Here is a 19,805-nt window from a genome sequence, read left to right on the forward strand (position 1 = left end):
TGGAAAGTATGAAGGAAAGGTTCCTACTGCAGCTCCCAGCTAGAGACCCGACACAGTTACACAATCGCAGTGTGCACAGAAGTGCTTCACTGGGTCCATGGGGCACCTCCAGATATGTGCGAATGCATACTTTTTCCAGGCTGCTCCGTGCCTGGTGCACAGTCGGTGCCTGACACATGTCAGAGTAAAAGCCTCATGACTCCAGAGTCCCAAACCTAGGAAGGTTGATAGGGATCAGTTTTTAGCTCCAAGGGTGCAGAGTAGGTTACTGTATTCTTCCACCTTCTCATCCTACATGATGGCCAAAATTACCTACCCCAGTGGGACTCCTATTCCCCTCACTTTAACCCTAACCGACTTTCTCAGAGCCAAGTCTGGTACCCAGATTGGCCAATTCCATCACTTGTTTGGGAGAGTCTGATGTTCCAAAGTTTCTTAAATGGCATCAGTATGATTTAGGGATTACAGTGGAGAGCAGACTGGTGAGGGGGCCAAATGTTTATTTTCATATCCTGCTGGACTTAGACGCCTGGGTGGAGGCGCATTCCTCTGACCTCAGGCCCATTCCACTCCCTGCAACTCTTCTTTTTGTCTTCCCCGTTCTGGGGACTCAGACCCCAGGAAACTGGTGAATCCTCTCCTCCTGTCCCCCATCGCTGCCCCCAGGGGACAGGAGGGCAGCTGTGGGGCCGGCTGGGCCTGTCTGGGCAGGGCTGGGGCCGCCCCTCCTCCGCTTGCAGCTCCTCCCGCTGACCTGCATTCTTAGCGGGGGCCTTTGGTGGGGCTCTGATGATTAGTTGCTGGCCCTGGCAGCAATGCTGCCTGGCTGCCCCCTCCCCCCTCAATGGGTCCCGGGGCCACCTCTGACCCCTCAGTTCTGTAGTCCCAGGCAGGACAGTCCTAGAGGGGCTGAGAGCAAGTTTGGGAAATAAGAACATGGGTCTGACCCCTCTGGGCAACGTCTCTGAGCCACTCTTCTCTCCTGGGAAGTGGGAGTAGAAGCCCTCTAGGGTGGGGGAGTGGAGTCAGGAACGGGAAAGTGACAAGGGAACCAGCAGCCTGGGAACTGCAGCTGGAGGCTGTGCTGTACGGCCCCAGGCCTCTTCTCCTGCCTGTTCCTGCCCCCCAGCGGGCACCTGGGGAAGTGCACGACGTGAAGTGGCTTTCCAGCCCAGCGAGGCGGCTGTTCAATGGTGATCACCAGACAGCCTTGATGTTTGCTTCTGGAAGGACGTCCAGTGGCAACCTCAAGACCCCACCCCCACCCTGTACATCCCACCAGAAGCATCCTTCACTTCCCATTAATCCTAGCGAGTCTGACTGCTCAGCATCTGAGGAGTGTGGGTTTGAAAAGAATCTCAGGAACCAAGTAGTCCAGTTGTTCCCACCTGGAAGAGGGCATATTAGAACCATCCATGGAGTTTTTCCAGATACCCCGATTCACGCCCCAACATCCCACCAAATTATGTCCCTTGAGGGTGCAGTAGAGCAGCGCTTTGCAAACTTTACACCTGGGGGTCCTGTTAACATGCAGATTCCCATTCAGTAGGTTTGAGGTGGGGCCGGAGATTCTGCATTTTTAACAAGCTCCCAGGTAATGCTGATGCTGGCAATCCTCGGACACTTTGAGAAGCAGAGTATTAAAGTATTGTCCTATGCAATGGGAGTTGTGTGGTTGAAATATAATCCCTCCTCACCCCATCCATGATTCAGAACCACTGATCTAGTCCAATGCCTTCTTCGTTACTGGAAACACTGAAGCCCTTGCAGGTAAAGTGACCTGCCCAAAGAGGCCTGAGGCGCTATGTTATAGCAGGAAAAAGGAGCAGGATGAGATGCTGGTCTGCACAGTTCAAGGTAATACTCTTCTCCCTCCAGACTAGCTTCTAGGTCAACCTTCTGTTCAAGTGGCAGTCCCTTTTCTGAAAGTGACACCCATTTTCCTGGCAACAGCACCCTCTTGGGAACCAACCTTGTTTATCTGGAGGCAATCAGAAAATGTCTCAGGACTTTGCAGTGGTTAAGAATTCACCTGCCAATTCAGGGGACACGGTTCGATCCCTGGTCGGGGAAGACTCCACATGCCTCCGGGCAACTAAGCGCTTGCGCCACAACTACTGAGCCCACCTGAACTCTAGAGCTGCACCACGCATAAGAGGAACCACCACAGTGAGAAGACCAGGCACCCCAACTAGAGATCAGCCCCCGCTCGCTGCAACTAGAGAAAGCCCACACACAGAAACGAAGACCCAGAACAACAAAATAGAAACAAATAAATAATCTTTTTAAAAAAGAAAATGTCTCAGATTTCAGATGTCCCAACAGCCTTATCTTGGAGGTTTTCCCCAGCCATCACTCCCACAGCCTGCCCCCCGGGAAAACCTCAACCTCCACCTTCATTCCTATCCCAGGAATGACAAAAGGCTGGGATGCTGCGGCCAGAGCTCTGAGCAGCAGCACTGATTGGTTGGCAGGGTGGACGTGGGCCAAGTATATAACCTGCACTGTCTCCTCTCCCCACATTCCAGAGGGCTCCATAAAGCAAACGGGAGTGAGATGCATTCACTTAAATGCTGGTTATGGAGATGATTTATACAGGAAAATGACCTGGAAAGCAGAATATTTGAGATCAGAGTCTACCTCCATATGGATATATGCCCCCTTGGCCAAGATTTCTCCTTTGCTGTTTCAGTTACAAATCTTTGGACTAGAAATTTCCAAATTTTCTTTCAAAGCTAACTTCCAATGAGTTTGAGCACTGTGGGGGCAGAATTGGCCTTTGGGGACTCAGAATGGATTTTGTGCATATGAGTTAGTTGCTCAGCTGTGTCTGACTCGTTGTGGTCCCATGGATTGTAGCCCTTCAGGCTTCTCTGTCCACGGATTCTCCAGGCAAGAACATTGGAATGGGTAGCCATTCCCTTCTTCAGGGGATCTTCCCCACCCAGGGACTGAACCCCGGTCTCCCTCATTATTGGCAGATTCTTTACCATTTGAGCCACCAGGTATATATGCCTTAAAAATTTTTAAGGAATTCGTTTAAATTATTCCCAGGCCTCCTGGCCTGTGACCACTCCTGTCGATCTTTCTCTTTTCGATCTTATTTCTGAGGGGTTGGGGAGGGGGAGGTGGGAGATGGGGAAGAGCCGGGGGAACAGGGTATGCCGGGGATGCGAAGGAGAGTGCACCAGCCTGGAATTGTGCCTTTGGAATTCAAATTAGGTCACAAGTAGCTGAGGTTCTCCCTTAATCTCCAGATGCCCCCAGCTGTCCACATTCTCTAACGAATCAGCCAAGTTTTCCTTTCTTCCCTTTTCACGTGGGCTTCTTTCCACCTCCGGCTCCCTCTCCCGACAGTGACCCCACTGGAGAAACTAGCGGATTCGTCGCAGCCTTCATCAGGCCTAAAAGCTGCACCCGGGTAGGACAGGCAGCAAGCGGACTCCGAAGGCCGCTTCGCTCCAAGAAGTGGTGCTGGCGCGCGCTCTGCTGGAAAACGGAAGAACTGCAGGCGCTCGATTTCGACTCCGCCCCCGAGGCCAAAGTCTTCCAGGTCACTTCCAGGAGCCTTCGCCCCTGGAACAGACCTCACCTGAAGCGGAGGCTGTAGGACTGCGGACTAAGCTGGGGATTTGCACGGAGAGAGGGTGAGGAGCGTAAAGTGTTGGGGGAGCGAGAAAAGGGCCGACAGAAGAGGGGCTTGGGAGTCTTGGAGAGAGGTTGGGTAGCGAGGGAGGCGCTCCTGCGACTGCCTTGAAGAGTCACGTTCCCGAGTAGAGCAGGGCCCTCGGAGCCTGCGGTCTGCGCCGGTCTGCCGATTCCCAAACCTGGAGCCCGTGGAGAGAGTGGGCGTTTCCTTCGCGCACGCCGAGCAACGAGCATGCGTGCGGTGCTGTGCGTCGCAAACCCGTCGCAGTGTCTTCCCCTAGTGTCAGCACGTGTCATCCCCATCTCTCTCCCCAGATGGCATCGTGGAGCCCTGACACCCCGTGTTCCTGTGACTGCTTTGTCTCGGTGCCCCCGGCCTCGGCTCTCCCAGCCGTGATCTTTGCCAAGAACTCTGACCGGCCCCGGGATGAGGTGCAGGAAGTGGTGTTTGTACCGGCACGCACGCACGCCCCTGGGAGCCGCCTCCAGGTGGGTTAGGCCTTCTAGAGTGCTGGGAGGTGTGGCAGTACTAGGTATTCTTCTAAAACCTTCCTCTGTTCCCCCGAGCTGAGAAGCTACCAGATGTGGTGAAAAGAACACGAGCTTTGAGTCTACTGACGGACCTAACCTGTTATTTCGCGGCTGTCGACCTCAGTTTTCTCATCTGTATAATAGGGATAAGAAGATCTTCCTCAAAGGGCTGTGTTGGGCGCCACCACTTTACAGGTACCTTCCCCCTTTCTAAGTGGATCTTCCTTTTCTCCTCCCTCATCTCCAGTGCACCTACATTGAGGTGGAACAGGTGTCAAAGACCCATGCTGTGATCCTGAGCCGCCCTTCTTGGCTATGGGGGGCTGAGATGGGCGCCAACGAACATGGTGTCTGCATTGGCAATGAGGCAGTGTGGACCAAGGAGCCAGTCGGGGAAGGAGAAGCCCTGCTGGGAATGGACTTACTCAGGTGCGGACCTGCCCTCCTTCATCCCCTCAATACACCAGAAATCTGGGGCTGAATACTGGCCCAGGCCACCCTCCCTGCCCCCAAGCACCTCCCCTTTTCTGCCCACTTTGTCGTCCTCCCCAGGTAGGCTGTCCCCTCCCCTCCCCTCTTCTGGCCCCATCTCCACAGTCTGGTGAGGAGCTCCCAAATGTAGCCAGCTCTGGGTGTCTCCTGGCCCAGAAATAGGGCAGTGGTTTAACTTTTTTTTCAATAGAAGGACATTTTTTTTTCAAGTGAAATGTCATGAAGAATTTTGGTTTGTAAAACCAGTAAACGTGGAGCAGCTCTGATAGAAGAGATGGAGGGCTCAGGACATGTCTTCCTCCAAGAATGTGTTTCAGTCCATTTCATGAACCCTCAGAGCACAGCTTGAAAATCACAAGCCTTACAGATGGTGGCGATTTTCTCTGTGACTTGGGCTTATCACCAAACCTCTCTGGGACTCTTGTGTCCACTGAAGCTCTGCCATCAGCACTGATACCCCATCGCCCTTCTGTCCCCTGGACTCTTTGTGCCAGGCTGGCTTTGGAACGGGGCAGCTCTGCCCGGGAGGCCTTGCACGTGATCACAGGCTTGCTGGAGCGCTACGGGCAGGGGGGCAGCTGCCGGGAGGACCCCACGCCATTCTGCTACCACAACACTTTCCTGCTGGCTGACCGGACTGAGGCCTGGGTGCTGGAGACAGCGGGGAGGCTGTGGGCTGCACAGAGGATCCAGGGTGAGAGGCCTGGCGCTGGGGCCTGCCTCCCAGAAGTGTTCTCCTTTTGGGGTGGGAATGGTGGTGGGGGCAAGGAAGGCCCGATCCAGGTACAAATGTCTCAGATGGTGGGGACGTCCAGGGACATGGGAAATGAGCCCTCTCAGGTACCTCACCTCCCCCTTCACTTGGTTGAGTCCTTTTGTGCTTCAGCCTGCAGCTTCCTCTGGGGAGCCTTCCTGGACTTCCTGGTGGCCAGGCTTCTCCCTTATACACAAGCCGGGGTCCCTTCATGATGATGCTCCCTGCAGCTGCCGGCTCTCGTTTATTCGTGTGATCGGTTTATCTGTCCCCTCCACAAGGGTTGTCTTGTTCTCTTCACCACTGTGTTCTCAGCGCCTAGCTGAGTGCCTGGCACAGGACAGGGGCTCAAGAATATACGAGCGACCCCCCCATCTCCTCTGCAGAGGGAGTCCACAACATCTCCAACCAGCTGAGCATCGGCTCGGACATCTCGGCAGAACACCCTGAGCTCCGGCCCCACGCCCGGGCCCAGGGCTGGTGGGACGGGCAGGGCACCTTTGACTTTGCCCAGGTCTTCGCCCTGAGCCAGCAGCCTGTGCGCATGGAGGCTGCCAAGGCCCGCTTCCGGGCCGGGCGGGAGCTGCTGCAGCAGCAACAAGGTCAGTGAGCGGACAGCGTGGGGCCCAGCCCTCCTCCCTCCCACAGCCTCGGGGGCTTACTCTGAGGCCGGAGGGCCCCCTTCTGCCCCCCGGGGGCCCTCACTGGGTCCTCCTTGGCAGGGGGTATCACGGCAGAGGTGATGATGGGCATCCTCAGGGACAAGGAGAGCGGCATCTGTATGGACTCTGGAGGCTTCCGCACCACGGCCAGCATGGTGTCTGTGCTGCCCCGGGACCCCACCCAGCCCTGCGTGCACTTCCTCACTGCCACACCAGACCCATCCCGGTGAGAGGGTGGGGAAGCTGGCGGGGAGCACCCCAGGCAGGGGAGACGGAAGGGTACCAGAGCCCTTATCTTCCATCCTTGTCCCACTAGGTCAGTGTTCAAACCTTTCATCTTTGGGGTGGGGGCAGCCCAGCCCCCCCAGGTGCTGTCTCCCACTTTTGGAGCACAGGACCCTGTTCGGACCCTGCCTCGATTCCAGACTCAGGTGGATCGCCGGCACCCCCTCTACCGTGGACACCAGGTGGCCCTGGGACTGATGGAGAGTGAACAGGTAACCCCGGGGAAGAGGGGGTACCCTGGAGGGATGACGCATTTCCCCCACCCCAACTGGGACTCTCGAAATATGAGGGGAACTGGGAGCGAAGGAGACTCTAGAGCTGAGGAGAGGAGTCTCTCCCTTCAAAGTCAGCCCTGGAGAATGTTGGGTGTATATCCTTTCTCCTGCTTATGTGAGACGGCAGCCATCTGCCCCTACCCCGTAATCCGGAGGGAAGCCTGTCCTGGGGAGTCATTGCCGCCTTTCCTGGGCAGGCTCAGGGGCAGAAGCTTCGGCAGAAGCAGCAAGACCTGGAGCAGGAAGGCCTGGCGGCTGTGCGGGGGCTGCTGACCAAGGAGTGTGCTCCACCCACCCAGGAGCTGGGCGGCCTCTTCCAGGCCTTTGTGGAGAAGGAGAGCCAGGCATATGCCTGAGCCCGGCCCCTCCTGACTTGGTCTGGGGTGCAGGGGGCTGCGGTGGGCACAGGACCCCTGGGGTAGAGGGCTAGAGCAATCCCCTCACCTCATCCCCCACCCCAGCCTTGTTCTGAGTGGCCAGGTCGGCCTTAGCCCTAATAAATGTGTTTTATTTTCTTGTTCAGTGTCCAGGTTCAGTGGGGGTGGGAGGGCCAAGAAAGGACAAAGGGCAGCACTGCGGTGGCTGCAGGGCCTCTGGGAGCCTTGCTGGGCAGCACATTCTTCTGACTTAGGTGGTGGAGGAACCTGTGAGGAGATGGGGGGCCCCCAGCATGTGGGTGTGGGAACATGGAGGGGCATGGCTGGTACAGCAGGTGGCTGCTCACGGGGAGAATTACAACCACACGTTTTTGGTTCTTGGCTTGAACCTTGGAAGGGCAGTCCTGGTGGTGGGGAGCGGTGGTATGCGATGTGTCTACTGTGAGATGGCATCTCCACCAGGCAGTGCCCGCCTCCTGCCGGCTCAGAAGCCAGGTGGGGGCCCTGAGGTGGGGTGCCAGTCCCTTGGGCAGTTTCTGAAAGATCCTGTTCTTTAGAATCAGTTTCTGTATTCCTGCTATGGTTTCTGGGTGCTTTTTACTGACAGCTTCCCCTGAGATGCCCCAGGTGATGCGGAAGACACACGCAGGGCCTAGAGATGCTTTACTGGGGACAGGCTCCTGCCACAGGCCAGGGCTCTCAGGCCGAGGAGAGGCCCACTCCTCGTTCCTCCATGTGCCTGGGGCTTTGCTGATAGCAGTGGGCTGCATTTCACTTCTTGATTCTTTTGGTCACAGTTTTGGTTGTGCTGGGGCCCCCAGCCAGAGAGGCCCTGGGGGCTGTGGCTACTCTGGCCCCCTTCCTTGCCTGAACAGTGCTTTGCTGGCCCCTGGGAGCCAGAGGGCACAGTCTCTTGGTGGTAGAGGAGGCCTGTGGCAAGGAAGCAGGCTCCGGGGGTGTCTCTTTCTCTTGCGTGGGAGTGACGGAAGGGCTGCTGTCCCCAGCCATGGGCACCCCCGGCAGCGGGGGCAGGTCTGTGAGGGTGGGCTGCGTCTCCACCCTCAGCTGGTGCTCCAGCAGGGCTGTCTGCTGCCTGAGCTCCCGGTGCTTGCTCATTTCCTGCTCCAGCTCCTTGAGGAAGCCTGTGAGGGGTGGGATGGTGGGTGGTGGATAGAGCCCCGGGCTTGGCAGAAGCACACTCTCCCCTACCATCCCTAGAGGGGAGGAGACAAGGCAGATTGGGAAGGACTATTCCAGCCCTGGGACCACTTCCCCAGACACCACCACCTGTCTTAGCGTCTCCCGGACCCCACAGGGCAGCTGCACCCTTTGGAAAGCAGGGTCACCTCGTTCTGAGCAGAATGGGCCTCTCAGCTCTGGGAACTCCTCATCCTCATCACTCAAGGCTGTATCCTCCTCATCCGAGGTCCAGCGCTCTGCCACAGGCTGCCCGTCCAGGTCTAGGAGCAGTGGCAGGGCTTCTGTCAACAGCTTCCTGCGGGGCAGAAAGAGCAGAGGTTACCTAGGAGGGCACCCCGGGTGTGGAGCTGGGAGGATGTGCAGACACAAGCCGCAGCAACCACACCGGGAGGGGTGGTGTTCTTGAGCTAGAAGATGGGCCTGTGGTCAGGTCAACACGGGAACCTTCAGTTCCTCTCACCTGTAGCCATCCTGGTTGGTGCAGCTGTTTCCAGTCAGGTTGAGGATGAGAAGGCTCTCGGGGAATTCATCTGCACACAGCAAAGAAGGGGGGATGAGGTTCGCACCCCCACTTTCCAGTCCAAAGCCACTGCCCCTTTGCACAGGTCCTGGCCCCCTGGAGGATGTGCTGCTGATGCAAGCACAGGGAGGAGGGCAGAGAGGAGGGAGGGCACCCCAGGACCTATTCCATGAGCCAGGGCAAGGGCGTTCCTACCCAGCTTGAGTGTTTCTATCAGGTTCTCAGAAAGGTCCAGAAACTGGAGGTGGGGGAGGTCACGGAGGTTTTCCACTTGCCTAATTTGGTTTCCTGCCAGAGACAGGAAGCTGTAGGGGAAGGGAGGGGAAAAGACAGCTGAATCACAGGACAGTTGGAGGAAGGGATGGGGCCCCAGGTGCCCAGGGCCCCCCTGGCTCAGCAGCTGGATGAGTGGGGACACAGGGCCTCCTGGGATCAGGGAAGCAGAGCTAGGCTTGTAGAGTCCTTGGCTGACCAGCAGCCAGGCTTGGGGACATCTGAGCCAGTTTTCTGGAGTATTACCAGGTTTTCTCCCCTTCATTCTAGCTCTTCTCCCCTCCCCCAACCCTGCCGGAGCCCTGGTACCATGTACCGTAAGGAGGGGACGCAGGCCAGGTTCTCAATTCGCTGAATCTTGTTCTGCAGGAAGAGACCAAGGTGGGGAAACCAAGCTAAGGTCAGTTGAGTGGGGTCCCTTTAAAAGGACAAAGCCCTAAGACCATATCTACTCTTGAGGCTGGAGACCTGGCCCTTTGGGAATGATCACCCCTCCCCTTGAACAAGTCGTGAGTGCCTTGGGATGATTTGCTTTCTCCAAGTCGATGGCTGAGGACATAAATTTGAGGCTGGCTAAACTTGATTTAAGTACCCTGATTGCCCCACAACCTGGACATCAGAGAAAGGAAACCAAGGTGGGGGCCAGGAAACGGAAAGGCCTTGGTGGTGGACTACACACCCCAAGGGAAGTGCAAACCTATACTACTTTGATCTCCCCAGTGTCTGTGGGGGAAACTGGGTGGGATCTGGGTGTATTCAACCTGAGGGAGCCTAGAGATTAACCGCGCCCCCTCCCACCCCCACCAAAAAGCCTTCGAGGTTCTGAAGGATGCAGAGGAATCTTATGCTTCCCTCCTCCTTTCCTTCAAAACAGGAAATGAACTTGAGCTGTATAACATGAGAGATTTAGGACAGACACCATCTAGGACTTCTAGAACAAGAAAAGTGTCTGATAGAAAAACAATGATTTAAGAGCATGGTCAGGATCTCTTTTGGGTGCATTGGTCTTTCAATTCAGCAGAATTCTGATCTCTTTCGGGTGTACTGGTCTTTGAATTCAACAGAATTCCTGATTCATCTGGAACCATTTCAAGGAAGGTCTGCCTGCCTGAACACCAGTAAATGGGCAAGATGACCTGCTTGGCGTCTTTCAGATTAAACAGACATGGCTCACAGGGGCTGGAGTCCCCGCCCCAGGGAGAAGGGAGGGCAGGAGGCAGGACATTACCCCTTGCAGATAGAGGCTGTGAAGATTCTGGAGGCCCTCTAAGTTCCTGATAGTGGTAATTCCCTCCCGGTCCAGGCGAACAGTCTGCAGTTCAGCAAGCGTGTGGAACCTGGGCAAATGGGTGCTGTGACGGAGTGCCACTTCTGTGGTCTCTTAGCAGGAAGATGGAGGGGAGGGTGTTTTAAGGAGGGATGGATGGCTCAGTGACTCTGATCAGATGTCAGGGACACCTGGTTGACTCATGAGGTGGGGTCTAGATTGGGAACCTGGGTTGACTTGGAGACCTCAGTATCTATCAGTAGCACTGGGAGGGATAAGGGTGAGAGGGGAGTGAGACTCCTTAGACTGGGCAACTGGGTGATGGCAGCTTATGGTTCCTGCAGATGTGGGGGCAGACTTCACCCAGCCAGCTTGGGTTGGGGAGGCAGGGGCTGGGACAGAGAGGAGATCCTTCCTCACATCCCTTCTGAGTGGTCCATGGAAGGAAAATCACTTGTTCCACCCACCCATTCGTTAATCCCGCAACACTTACTGAATGCCCATTAGAGACAAATGAGAGAGTCCCTGCCCATCACTATTAGGGAAGCTGGCCAAACATCTATGACAAGTGGATGACAGAAGCATGTGCAGAGGGCTAAGGGAGTACATGGACTATACATTGAATCCAGAGGATTCAGGAATGCTTCCTGGGGGAGATGACACATAAGTAGGAGTGAGACTGGAAGGAGAGGGGGGATGAGAAAGCATTTCAAGCAGAAGGAATAGTATGTGTGATTCCAGCCTTTCTTCAACTGCAATGTGCCCATGAATCCCTTAGGGAGTCTTGTTAAAGTGCAGATTTTGATTCAGTAAGTGGGCCTGAGATTCTTCATTTCTAACAAGCTCCTAGGTGATGCAGATGCTGCCCACTCACCCCAGGACCACTCTGAGTAGTAAGTGCTAAGCTGTGAGAACATGGGGTCTTAGAGGAATCACACTTACGAAGAGTGGCAAAAAATAAGGTTGAAAAGGCACCAGGCTTAAGTGTTTGGATTTTATTCTGGAGGTGCTAGGAAGTTAGGGAAGGTCCTATCAGGGAATGTCTGATCAGATTTGTTATTTAAAAGGACCATTTTGGCAACAGTATGGGGTGCCTGGACTGGAGGCAGACAGACTAATTAGGAGTTTGTTGAGAAGTGATGACTTTAGACCCTTATTTAAAGCAACTGAGTGGGCATGGTGAAAAAAAGATAGAATGATTTTTAAGGAGGAAGAATCAGTTGGACATTGCCACTGAATGAATGTGTAGAGTGAGTAAAGAGAGAGACAAAAGTAAGTTGACAAATCAGTAGAGCTCAGGTTGCTGGTCATTCTGTGTGTTTCAACGTTCCAGCACCCCTTTCCTCTCCGGTGCACTTACATCTTCTCTGACAGATCCTCATCCTCAGGGAAGGCCAAGTTCCGCCTAGTGATGAGGGCTTCAGTAATGCACACGCCATTGACTTCCTCTGGACTCTGGGCAAGTTTAGCTGTGAAAAGAGGAGTCCAATTGTTACATTTCCTTGTTCTTGGAGGCCTGACTCTACTACTGTTAACCAACTGTTCTACCTACCATCCCACCTCCCTACTCACCTCCAGGCATGATCTAAAAGTTGCTGGCTTGCGGAGCGATTGGAACGAAGAGAAGCAGAGCGGCTTGGACAGCCCCTGGGAATGGAAGAACCCAGGATGGTATGAGGAGAGAGAAGCTCAGAGAATTGGGGGATAATGGAAAGGGGTTGGTTCAGAGCTAACTGTTGGGGTGGGGCAGAAGACGAAAGTAAATCGAAGTGGAGGATCTGGAATTTGAGGGGTGTATAGGGGCTTTCCAGGCCGCCTACAGGGGGATTGTAGGTAGATAGCAGTGCGGACGGATGGAAAGAGCGGCTCGAGGCGTCGTTGCTAGGAGACCGGACGCCTGACGACGCCCTGGCGAGGGCGGGCTCTCAGGTGCCGGGTTCGGCGCATGCGGATTGCTGCTCCAGCCGGCGGTTCCTCCCTCCGCTTCCGGTCCTGGTACTACCCACAATACTTAGCTCTTTCCGTCGCGCTCGTCTCCCGGTCCTTCTTCCGGTGGTGATGGCTGCGGCCGTGGCTGGGATGTTGCGAGGGGGTCTCCTACCCCAGGCGGGTAAGGAGCGGCCCGCGTCTTCGCGGCGCGTTCTGGCCGATGCTCTCTACTCGTCTTCCTCCTCTGCTGCTGGTCCTCTCCCCAAAGTTCTGATTCCAGACAGCTCCCGCTGACTGTAGATTTAATGAGTGATTTTTGAGTACCTTATATAGACCAGGCACAGTGATAAGTACTTTACATATATTATTTCGCTTAAACCTTAAAGCATCCTATGAAGATCGCTGGCCTGATCTAATTTCCTGTGATTCCAGATTCTAGTAGTAACAGCAACACAGCAGAAGCGTCGGGGACAACCACAGTACTTATTGTCTATCCCCTAGTCCCCCTGCCTTGTTTAGGGTTTTAACCCATTACTTAGTTTTTTCTGCCTCCAGAAATGAAGATCTCAGGCCTTCCGTAGCCACCCTCTGCAAAGAAGGTCTCCCCTGTTAAGTCTGTATCTGTCACCCTGTTTATTGACCCTTCGCCTCATCACAAACTGTAATTTTGCATTAGTTTGTTTCCTCTGCTGCTGCTAAGTCGCTTCAGTCATGTCCGACTCTGTGTGACCCCATAGACGGCAGCCCATGAGGCTCCCCCATCCCTGGGATTCTCCAGGCAAGAACACTGGAGTGGGTTGCCATTTCCTTCTCCAATGCATGAAAGTGAAAAGTGAAAGTGAAGTTGCTCAGTCGTGTCTGACCCTCAGCGACCCCATGGACTGCAGCCTTCCAGGCTCCTCCATCCATGGGATTTTCCAGGCAATTAGACTTTAACTCCATCAATCCAGAACCCTATTCATTCAGCATAGCCAGCAGGTGGCATGGTGCTTGATATTAGTAGGCATGCTATAGATATTTGTTTAATGAATGATTTTGAGTACCTTATATAGACCAGGCACAGTGATAAGTACATGTATTTGATTTAAATCGTAAAGCATCCTATGAAGAAGACATTCTCTTCCCCTGTTTACAGGTGAAGAAACTCGTTGAATGGTCAAGGTCACAGCCAGTAAGTGGCAGAAGAAAGATTGAAAATTGGCTCCATGTGTGTCAATTCTATCTCAATAAAACTGAAAAAATTTGGTTCCATCTGATAGAGAGCTTGTGCTCTCAACCATTAGGATTTGTGGCCACTAGCAAGAAAACCTCTCACTTCAGCAAAATCTCCATGCTCTCTGATTATTAGAGCCACCTTCTGACTGAAACTTTCCCTGAGATCCCATCCTAGGCTTGGGGAGGGCTGAAAATGGGAAGCTGTAACCTGAGTCCTTTTATTGAGAATGAAGGGGTTTCTTTGGCCTTGGTATCTCGAATGTCTCCCTTGTCTTCTGAGGGGTGCTCCGCAGCAATGCCTGTAAAAAAGAAAAGTAGAGAGGAGAAAAACTTGTTTGGGGGGAGATGTGAGAACAGTATAACTTTTCCCTCCTGCTTCAAATCCTGGGGGAAGGAGTAGAGCTTAGAGCAGTGATTCTCAAACTTCACCATCATCAGTATCACTTGGAGGGCTTGTTAACACACTGTTCGCTGGGCTCCTCTTCAGAGCTACGGACTCAGGAGATCGAGGACAGGGCCTGAGAAGTTGTATTTCTAACAAGTTCCTGAGTGATGCTGTTGGGTTGGGAGTTGGTGGTAGCGCATACTTTGAGAACCACTGGCTTAAAGTTGGCAAATTGTGGCAGGGCAGGTCACGGTCTTTTCTCCATAGTTGTATTAGAAACAAGCTACATCTGTTTGTTTACATAGTGACTATGGCTGCTTCCACGATACAGTGGCAGAGTTTAGTAGTAGCAACAGACCATATGGCTCTCAAACATAAAATCTCTGTTTGGTCACTTAAGAAAAAGTTCATTCAACTCTTCCCTTTTAAAAATGTGTTTGAAATACTTTCTCCTTTGTTCCTGTTTTTCCTCATCTCTGTACATAAAGAAGAGCTGGAGGAGTGGGCTCCTCCAGAATGAAACACCTGAGCTACGGTCACCCGTTAAAGAGAAGAAAAGGTCTGGGGATTCAGGCTTTCCAGCAGACAGTTCCTTGTTCCACTCAATGCCAAGGCTAGCTTTGTGAGCTCCGTTCATAGAGGGTGGATTCTTTGTCTCTGGAGCAGACTAAGGCTGTTTGTCTCTGGGGCAGACTAAGGCTTCCAAGATGCTACATCTCACCACATGGCCCTTGTCTTCTTCCAGGCCGGCTGCCCACCCACCAGATTATCCGCTGTGGCTCCAAGGCTGTTACTCGTCACCGTCGTGTGATGCACTTTGAGCGGCAGAAGCTGATGGCTGTGACTGAATACATTGCCCCCAAACCTGTTGTCAACCCAAGATGCCTGCCGCCCTCTCCCAGCCCCCCGAAGGAGGTAAGGAGGAGGCTGGGCATGTCGCCCGTGGTGGGATGGTGGGTTAAAGTGATCTTGTCTCTGCGGCCATAATGAAGTAGCACTCCAGGACATGGTCATCCACATCGTTACTTCCCCACTTTGATCCCAGAGTTCAGATCCTTTAAAATGAAATCTACCCTTGATTCTCGGTTGGCCTCTTGGACTCAGTGGATTGGACAGGTGTGGGTTTCCTTCACTCTTGTCTCCAAAAATGTGTGCTTGAAACTCTCCGCATAGGAGAGAACATCCCACTGATCTTGAAGCTTCCAGGTTTTCTTAGAGGAACAATACAAAGTATTTGGTCCTTGAAAAAGGGCAGAAAGATCAGTAGAATATTAACTTGATGGTGGTTCTCAATTCCCCAAGTTCTCTACTTTGAGAAACACTGTCTTGAGAAAATGAAGTCTTGTTCTGTGAAAATAGCTCAATTTTGAATCAACACTGCAAAAGAGTAATCTTGTATTTAAATTGGTAAAAGAATTAAACATGAATACAGTGTCAGAGGGCTAATTAAGTAATTTTGACAATATTTTTATCAAAATAACATTAGCTGGGTCAGACTGTTGTCCATTTCAAAAGGACAGTGTTCTCAGGTTTTAAAAACACTGCTCTAGGCTCATGGAACTCTGTTCAATGTTATGTGCCAGCCTGGATGGAAGAGGGGTTTGGGGAAGAGTGGCTACATATATTTGTATGGGTGAGTCTATTCGCTTTTCATCTGAAACTACCGCAACAGTGTTAAATCAGCTGCACTCCAATACAACATAAAAAGTTTAACGTTTGAGGGGGAAAAAATGCCGTTCCAGGGGATTTCCTGGCAGTCCAGTGGTTAGAACTCTGCGCTTTAACTGCCAAAGGCTTGCGTTCAGTCCTTGGTCGGGGCACTAAGATCCCACAAGCTGCATGGCGCCATAAAAAGATGATAGTATAAAATTTTAAAATAATAAAAATACTGCTCTGAAGCCCGTAGTTATCAAATGGAAACGAAAGGGTGGAGTGAGAGAACGTGTTTCTGAGAGTCGGGGGCCCGGTTCTCCTTCCTGTGCCCTAATCTTCACTTGGGCATCACTGGGAGCTCTGGCACCCATCCCCGAGGGAGTAAGGAATACTAGAAGGGGCAGCTTATGGCCCCTTGGTCCTCCCTTCTTGACCTCAGGAGACAGGCCTCATCCGGCTCCTCCGTCGGGAGGTAGCCGCAGTTTTCCGAGACAACCGAATGATAGCTGTCTGCCAGAACGTGGCTATGAGCGCGGAGGACAAGCTTCTCATGCGGCACCGGCTGCGGAAGCACAAGATCCTGATGAAGGTCTTTCCCAACCAGGTAGGGAGCGGACCTTCATTCCCCACCTTGTTCCCCACCCGCTCCACCCCCGTGTCAGACCGCAGCATCTCTCCCACGAAGTGGCATCCCCAGCTCCCTTCCATGGCAGCTCTCTAGTCCGGGGCCTGAATTGTGTTAGGGGTTGAGGAGGCCTTCATTAGCTTGAGCCCACAGCCTGGTATGGCCTGTGACCAAGGTGGGTGACTCTTCCTCCTATTCAACCCCAGTAAGCCCTTCTCTCCTGCCTGTCCAGATCCTAAAGCCCTTCCTGGAGGATTCCAAATACCAAAACTTGCTGCCCCTTTTCGTGGGGCACAACTTGCTGCTGGTCAGTGAAGAACCCAAGGTCAAGGAGATGGTGCGAATCTTGAAGAGTGTGCCTTTCCTGCCGCTGCTGGGTGAGCAGCCAGTTGGGGGTGGGGCTGAAGTGGAGGGGCTGCTCCAGCAGCCTGGTGTCACCTTCAAGGCTCATGTGGGTAAAACTGTGGCCATGCTTGGAGGGGACCCCTTCTCACAATGGGGCCTGCCTGTGTCACTCTGGGGAGGGGCAGTTCAGACACCTTGAGTCTAGTCAGGGGGTGTTTTGTTGTTGGTTTAGTCACTAAATTGTGTCTGACTATTTCGTGACCTTATAGAGTATAGCCCACCCGGCTCCCCTGTCTATGGGAATTCCCAGGCAAGAATACTGCAGTGGGTTGCCATTTCCGCCTCCAGGGGATCTTCCAGACCCAGGGGTTGAACCCGGGTCTCCTGCATTAGCAGGTGGATTCTTTACCACTGAGCCACCAGGGAAGTCCAGTAAGGGGGTAGTGGGTGTTGAAACCCACACAGATGAAGATTCTTAAACAAGCCAAGGGAAGGGTGCTGAGGGACAGGATTCCTCTGATGCTGAGAAACCCTGGAGGCGCTTCTTTTAGAGAATGCTGATTTCACAGTTATCTGTTGGTGGGGCAGGAATCTGTGTATATAATACAGATAATACAAATTCCACCCCTGCCCCCGCCTCCATCAACACACACACCATGGTTCTTCAAGGAAATTTAGGAGGAAACACTGATGTGGTGGAGGTTACATAATATATGGAAGGGTTTTCCATGGAAGAGTTAGGAAGGAGAGCAGGGAACTGATCTGAAACATTGGGAGTGGGGTGGGACACAGGTGGGGACTGGACCTGGGGGAAGGCTGGGAAGTAGAAAAGGGCGGTGGGGAGCAAATTCCTAGGGTGGAACCATGGTCTTTGAAGAGGAAAATCATGTGTGGGAGCCTCTCTGATCTGTGTTCTTCTAGGTGGCTGCATTGACGACACCATCCTCAGCAGGCAGGGCTTCATCAACTACTCCAAGCTCCCTAGCCTGGCCCTGGCACAGGGGGAGCTGGTAGGAGGGCTCACCCTCCTCACAGCCCGGACCCACTCCCTGCTTCAGCACCACCCCCTGCAGCTGACTGCCCTGCTGGATCAGTACGCCAGACAACAGCACGAGGGGGACCCCGTCGTGCCAGCCAGCGCGCAGCCGGATCTTCCCAACCCTGTTCAGGACTCATAGCCAGCCTCCTGTACCCAGCCTGCCCATAAATACAATTCTGTCCTGTTGGCTGTCGGAGACAAAGGGAACTTAGGATAGGGAGTGGTGTTGTTACCTGGCTTTTACTGACAATGATCTCTTCCAGTACATGGCCACCCAGAGATGTAGGGGAATTTCATTTCAGAACAGAGGCTTGTAATCACTGTCTTTGTTCCTAGTTTTCCTAACTTGGGACCTGATAGGAGCCATCTCTTTCCGTTTTCCAGGTCCAAGGCAGAGAAGCCCTGTCTTCTGTTTTCACTGTGCCTTGCTGCACACGCCTCCCAGCCTAGCCCCTTGTGGCTCCTACGTGCCAGAATAGCTCAGCTGAGTAGTTAATCGTGCTGAGAATGGCATCTGTTGAGAGCCTGCTGTGCCAGGCTCACTGCTAACCACCTCACATATGCTAGTTTCTTGATTTCTCACATAATTATCCCCATTTCACAGACAGGAAGACTGTGGGGAAGAGAAGTTAAATGGCCTGTGAAAGGTCTTGCTGTTGGTAAGAGGCAGCACAGGGACTGAAGCAGGCTCTTTTCAGCTGTGAAGATGCTCCCCTGGTTTTCTACACTAGAGCTTTCTCATTAGGGTCCCAAGAGTGCTTTGAGAGTTAATGCTGTACCCTTGGGGTGTGTCATGTCATGGGAAAGTTCGGAGCACTGCTTTACGATAAAGTGAAATACATATTTCTTAACTGTGTTTTGCTGTTTATAAGCTTATCCTCCCTGTAGACATATTCCCAGGGTCATCTCTGACTCACTTCCCTTCCTCTGCCCATGTCCAAGCCTGCCACTTCCCTGTACCTGCTCTCACAAATGACACTGCTTACATGCATATCCTTTTGAAGGCAGCTGCCCGCTTTACCAAGTAGCTGACATGTCTCAGGTGGTTCAAAACAAAAAGAGCTGAGTCGGGGGGAAACCAGGATTCTGTTTTAATGACAGGGTCTGAAGGCTGTTAGTAGAGGCCTCATCCAGGTCTCAGGGAACTGAAAGTTTCTCATGGAGGATGTTTAACTTGGAGCCCGCCCTTGTCCTTGATGGGAGCACGTTCCACGTGGACACGGGCGATGCACGGAGTTGGCCATGGACTGTTTCTGGGACTTGGAGCAGTGCCGCAGCTTCCTCAGTCCTGGGCAGATGTTGCTCTGGCAGTGGCTATCTGCGGCAGCTTTTCCTTCCCTGGTCCGGGATCAGCTTCCCATGGTGCCCAGCTCTGCCCTTCGCCCAGGGATGCTCAATCAACATAAGGTGAAGTAAAAGGCCCTTGAGGTGCCTGGGTGCCAGAGCTAGTCTGGCCAGCGCTGCCCAGTGCTCTCCCTGGCTCCAGAGCCCTGCCAGGTGCCAACAGCGCCCTCCTGGGGTGGCAGGAACCGTGCTGAGGTTCTGAATGGAACACAGAGCACGCATCTTCTGAGCAATGTAAGACCCTGAAGGGTAAGCCGAGACCCAGGCGGCAACAGCTGGATGGGAAAGTGGCCCACATCATACTGGGAATCAAAGAACCTCAGACTGCACCCTTCACCCACTGGCGGTGCCTGAGGCCACACCATTCAAAACCTACTTCTTTCTAGAAAGGGGCTGTACTGCACTTAAAGCTGTCAGTCCAGTTCACATCCATTTGAATAAATTCCAGACTTTTCAGCAAGAGCAAGTTTTTAATTAGAATTGAGCAGCTGGACACTATTCTAACAGAAGGGTAAAGGCGCTCAGAGAGGGAGGCTGGGCTAGCCCTTTACCAGCCAGCTGGTTACTGCCCTGGACCTGCTCCTGATCCAGACTTGGTAGGCCGGGGGTGGGTGGGGGTGTCCTACCACCTAGGTGCTTCCAGCCCCCTTGAGTCCTGACCTGGTGGCGCATCACCCCAGTGACAGCCTCTCTGTGGCCCTCTTAACCTTGACTGCCCTGCTGACTGTGCCCTTGGCACCATCGATTGTGTCCCCTCGGGCCATCCCTCCCCTCCTGTCAACCTGATAGCTCTGCTGGCTCCAAATCTAGCCACCTATTTTCAGTTGTAAAGCGAGAAGCGGGGGTTAACAAGGAAACGGCCTTGGGTACTAACGGGTCAAGGCCATGCTGGTATGAGTAAATTCTTCACCACCGCTGGCTTGAGGCCAGCAACTCCTCAGTATTCTGTGATCTATCTGGAACTGTGCCCAAAGGGGACTCTGTCC

At 53.3% G+C, this 19,805-nt stretch overlaps 3 protein-coding genes across 3 annotated transcripts; 2 read left to right on the top strand and 1 right to left on the bottom strand.

Moving 5' to 3' along the window:
• Positions 1–3,570: 3,570 nt before the first annotated feature.
• Positions 3,571–7,125, top strand: SCRN2 (secernin 2). Its single transcript, XM_068978008.1, has 8 exons — positions 3,571–3,647; positions 3,964–4,137; positions 4,427–4,608; positions 5,166–5,365; positions 5,812–6,027; positions 6,148–6,313; positions 6,404–6,584; positions 6,845–7,125. The coding sequence occupies exons 2-8, from the start codon at positions 3,964–3,966 to the stop codon at positions 7,001–7,003; spliced, it is 1,278 nt and encodes a 425-aa protein (XP_068834109.1). The 5' UTR covers positions 3,571–3,647; the 3' UTR covers positions 7,004–7,125.
• Positions 7,126–7,795: 670 nt separating this feature from the next.
• LRRC46 (leucine rich repeat containing 46) lies at positions 7,796–11,935 on the bottom strand. The gene is made up of 8 exons (XM_068979017.1): positions 11,857–11,935; positions 11,645–11,753; positions 10,246–10,354; positions 9,334–9,380; positions 8,940–9,049; positions 8,685–8,754; positions 8,371–8,519; positions 7,796–8,166 (listed from the first exon to the last, which is right to left on the bottom strand). The coding sequence occupies exons 1-8, from the start codon at positions 11,864–11,866 to the stop codon at positions 7,796–7,798; spliced, it is 975 nt and encodes a 324-aa protein (XP_068835118.1). The 5' UTR covers positions 11,867–11,935.
• A 400-nt stretch (positions 11,936–12,335) lies between these two features.
• On the top strand, positions 12,336–18,250 carry MRPL10 (mitochondrial ribosomal protein L10). Its single transcript, XM_068978445.1, has 5 exons — positions 12,336–12,394; positions 14,559–14,728; positions 15,906–16,070; positions 16,324–16,468; positions 17,358–18,250. Exons 1-5 carry the CDS (start codon positions 12,343–12,345, stop codon positions 17,612–17,614), a joined length of 789 nt encoding a protein of 262 aa, XP_068834546.1. The 5' UTR covers positions 12,336–12,342; the 3' UTR covers positions 17,615–18,250.
• Positions 18,251–19,805: the final 1,555 nt, after the last annotated feature.

The sequence above is a fragment of the Capricornis sumatraensis genome, chromosome 8 (genome assembly GCF_032405125.1).
Source record: "Capricornis sumatraensis isolate serow.1 chromosome 8, serow.2, whole genome shotgun sequence".
In the NCBI taxonomy this organism is placed as follows: domain Eukaryota; kingdom Metazoa; phylum Chordata; class Mammalia; order Artiodactyla; family Bovidae; genus Capricornis; species Capricornis sumatraensis.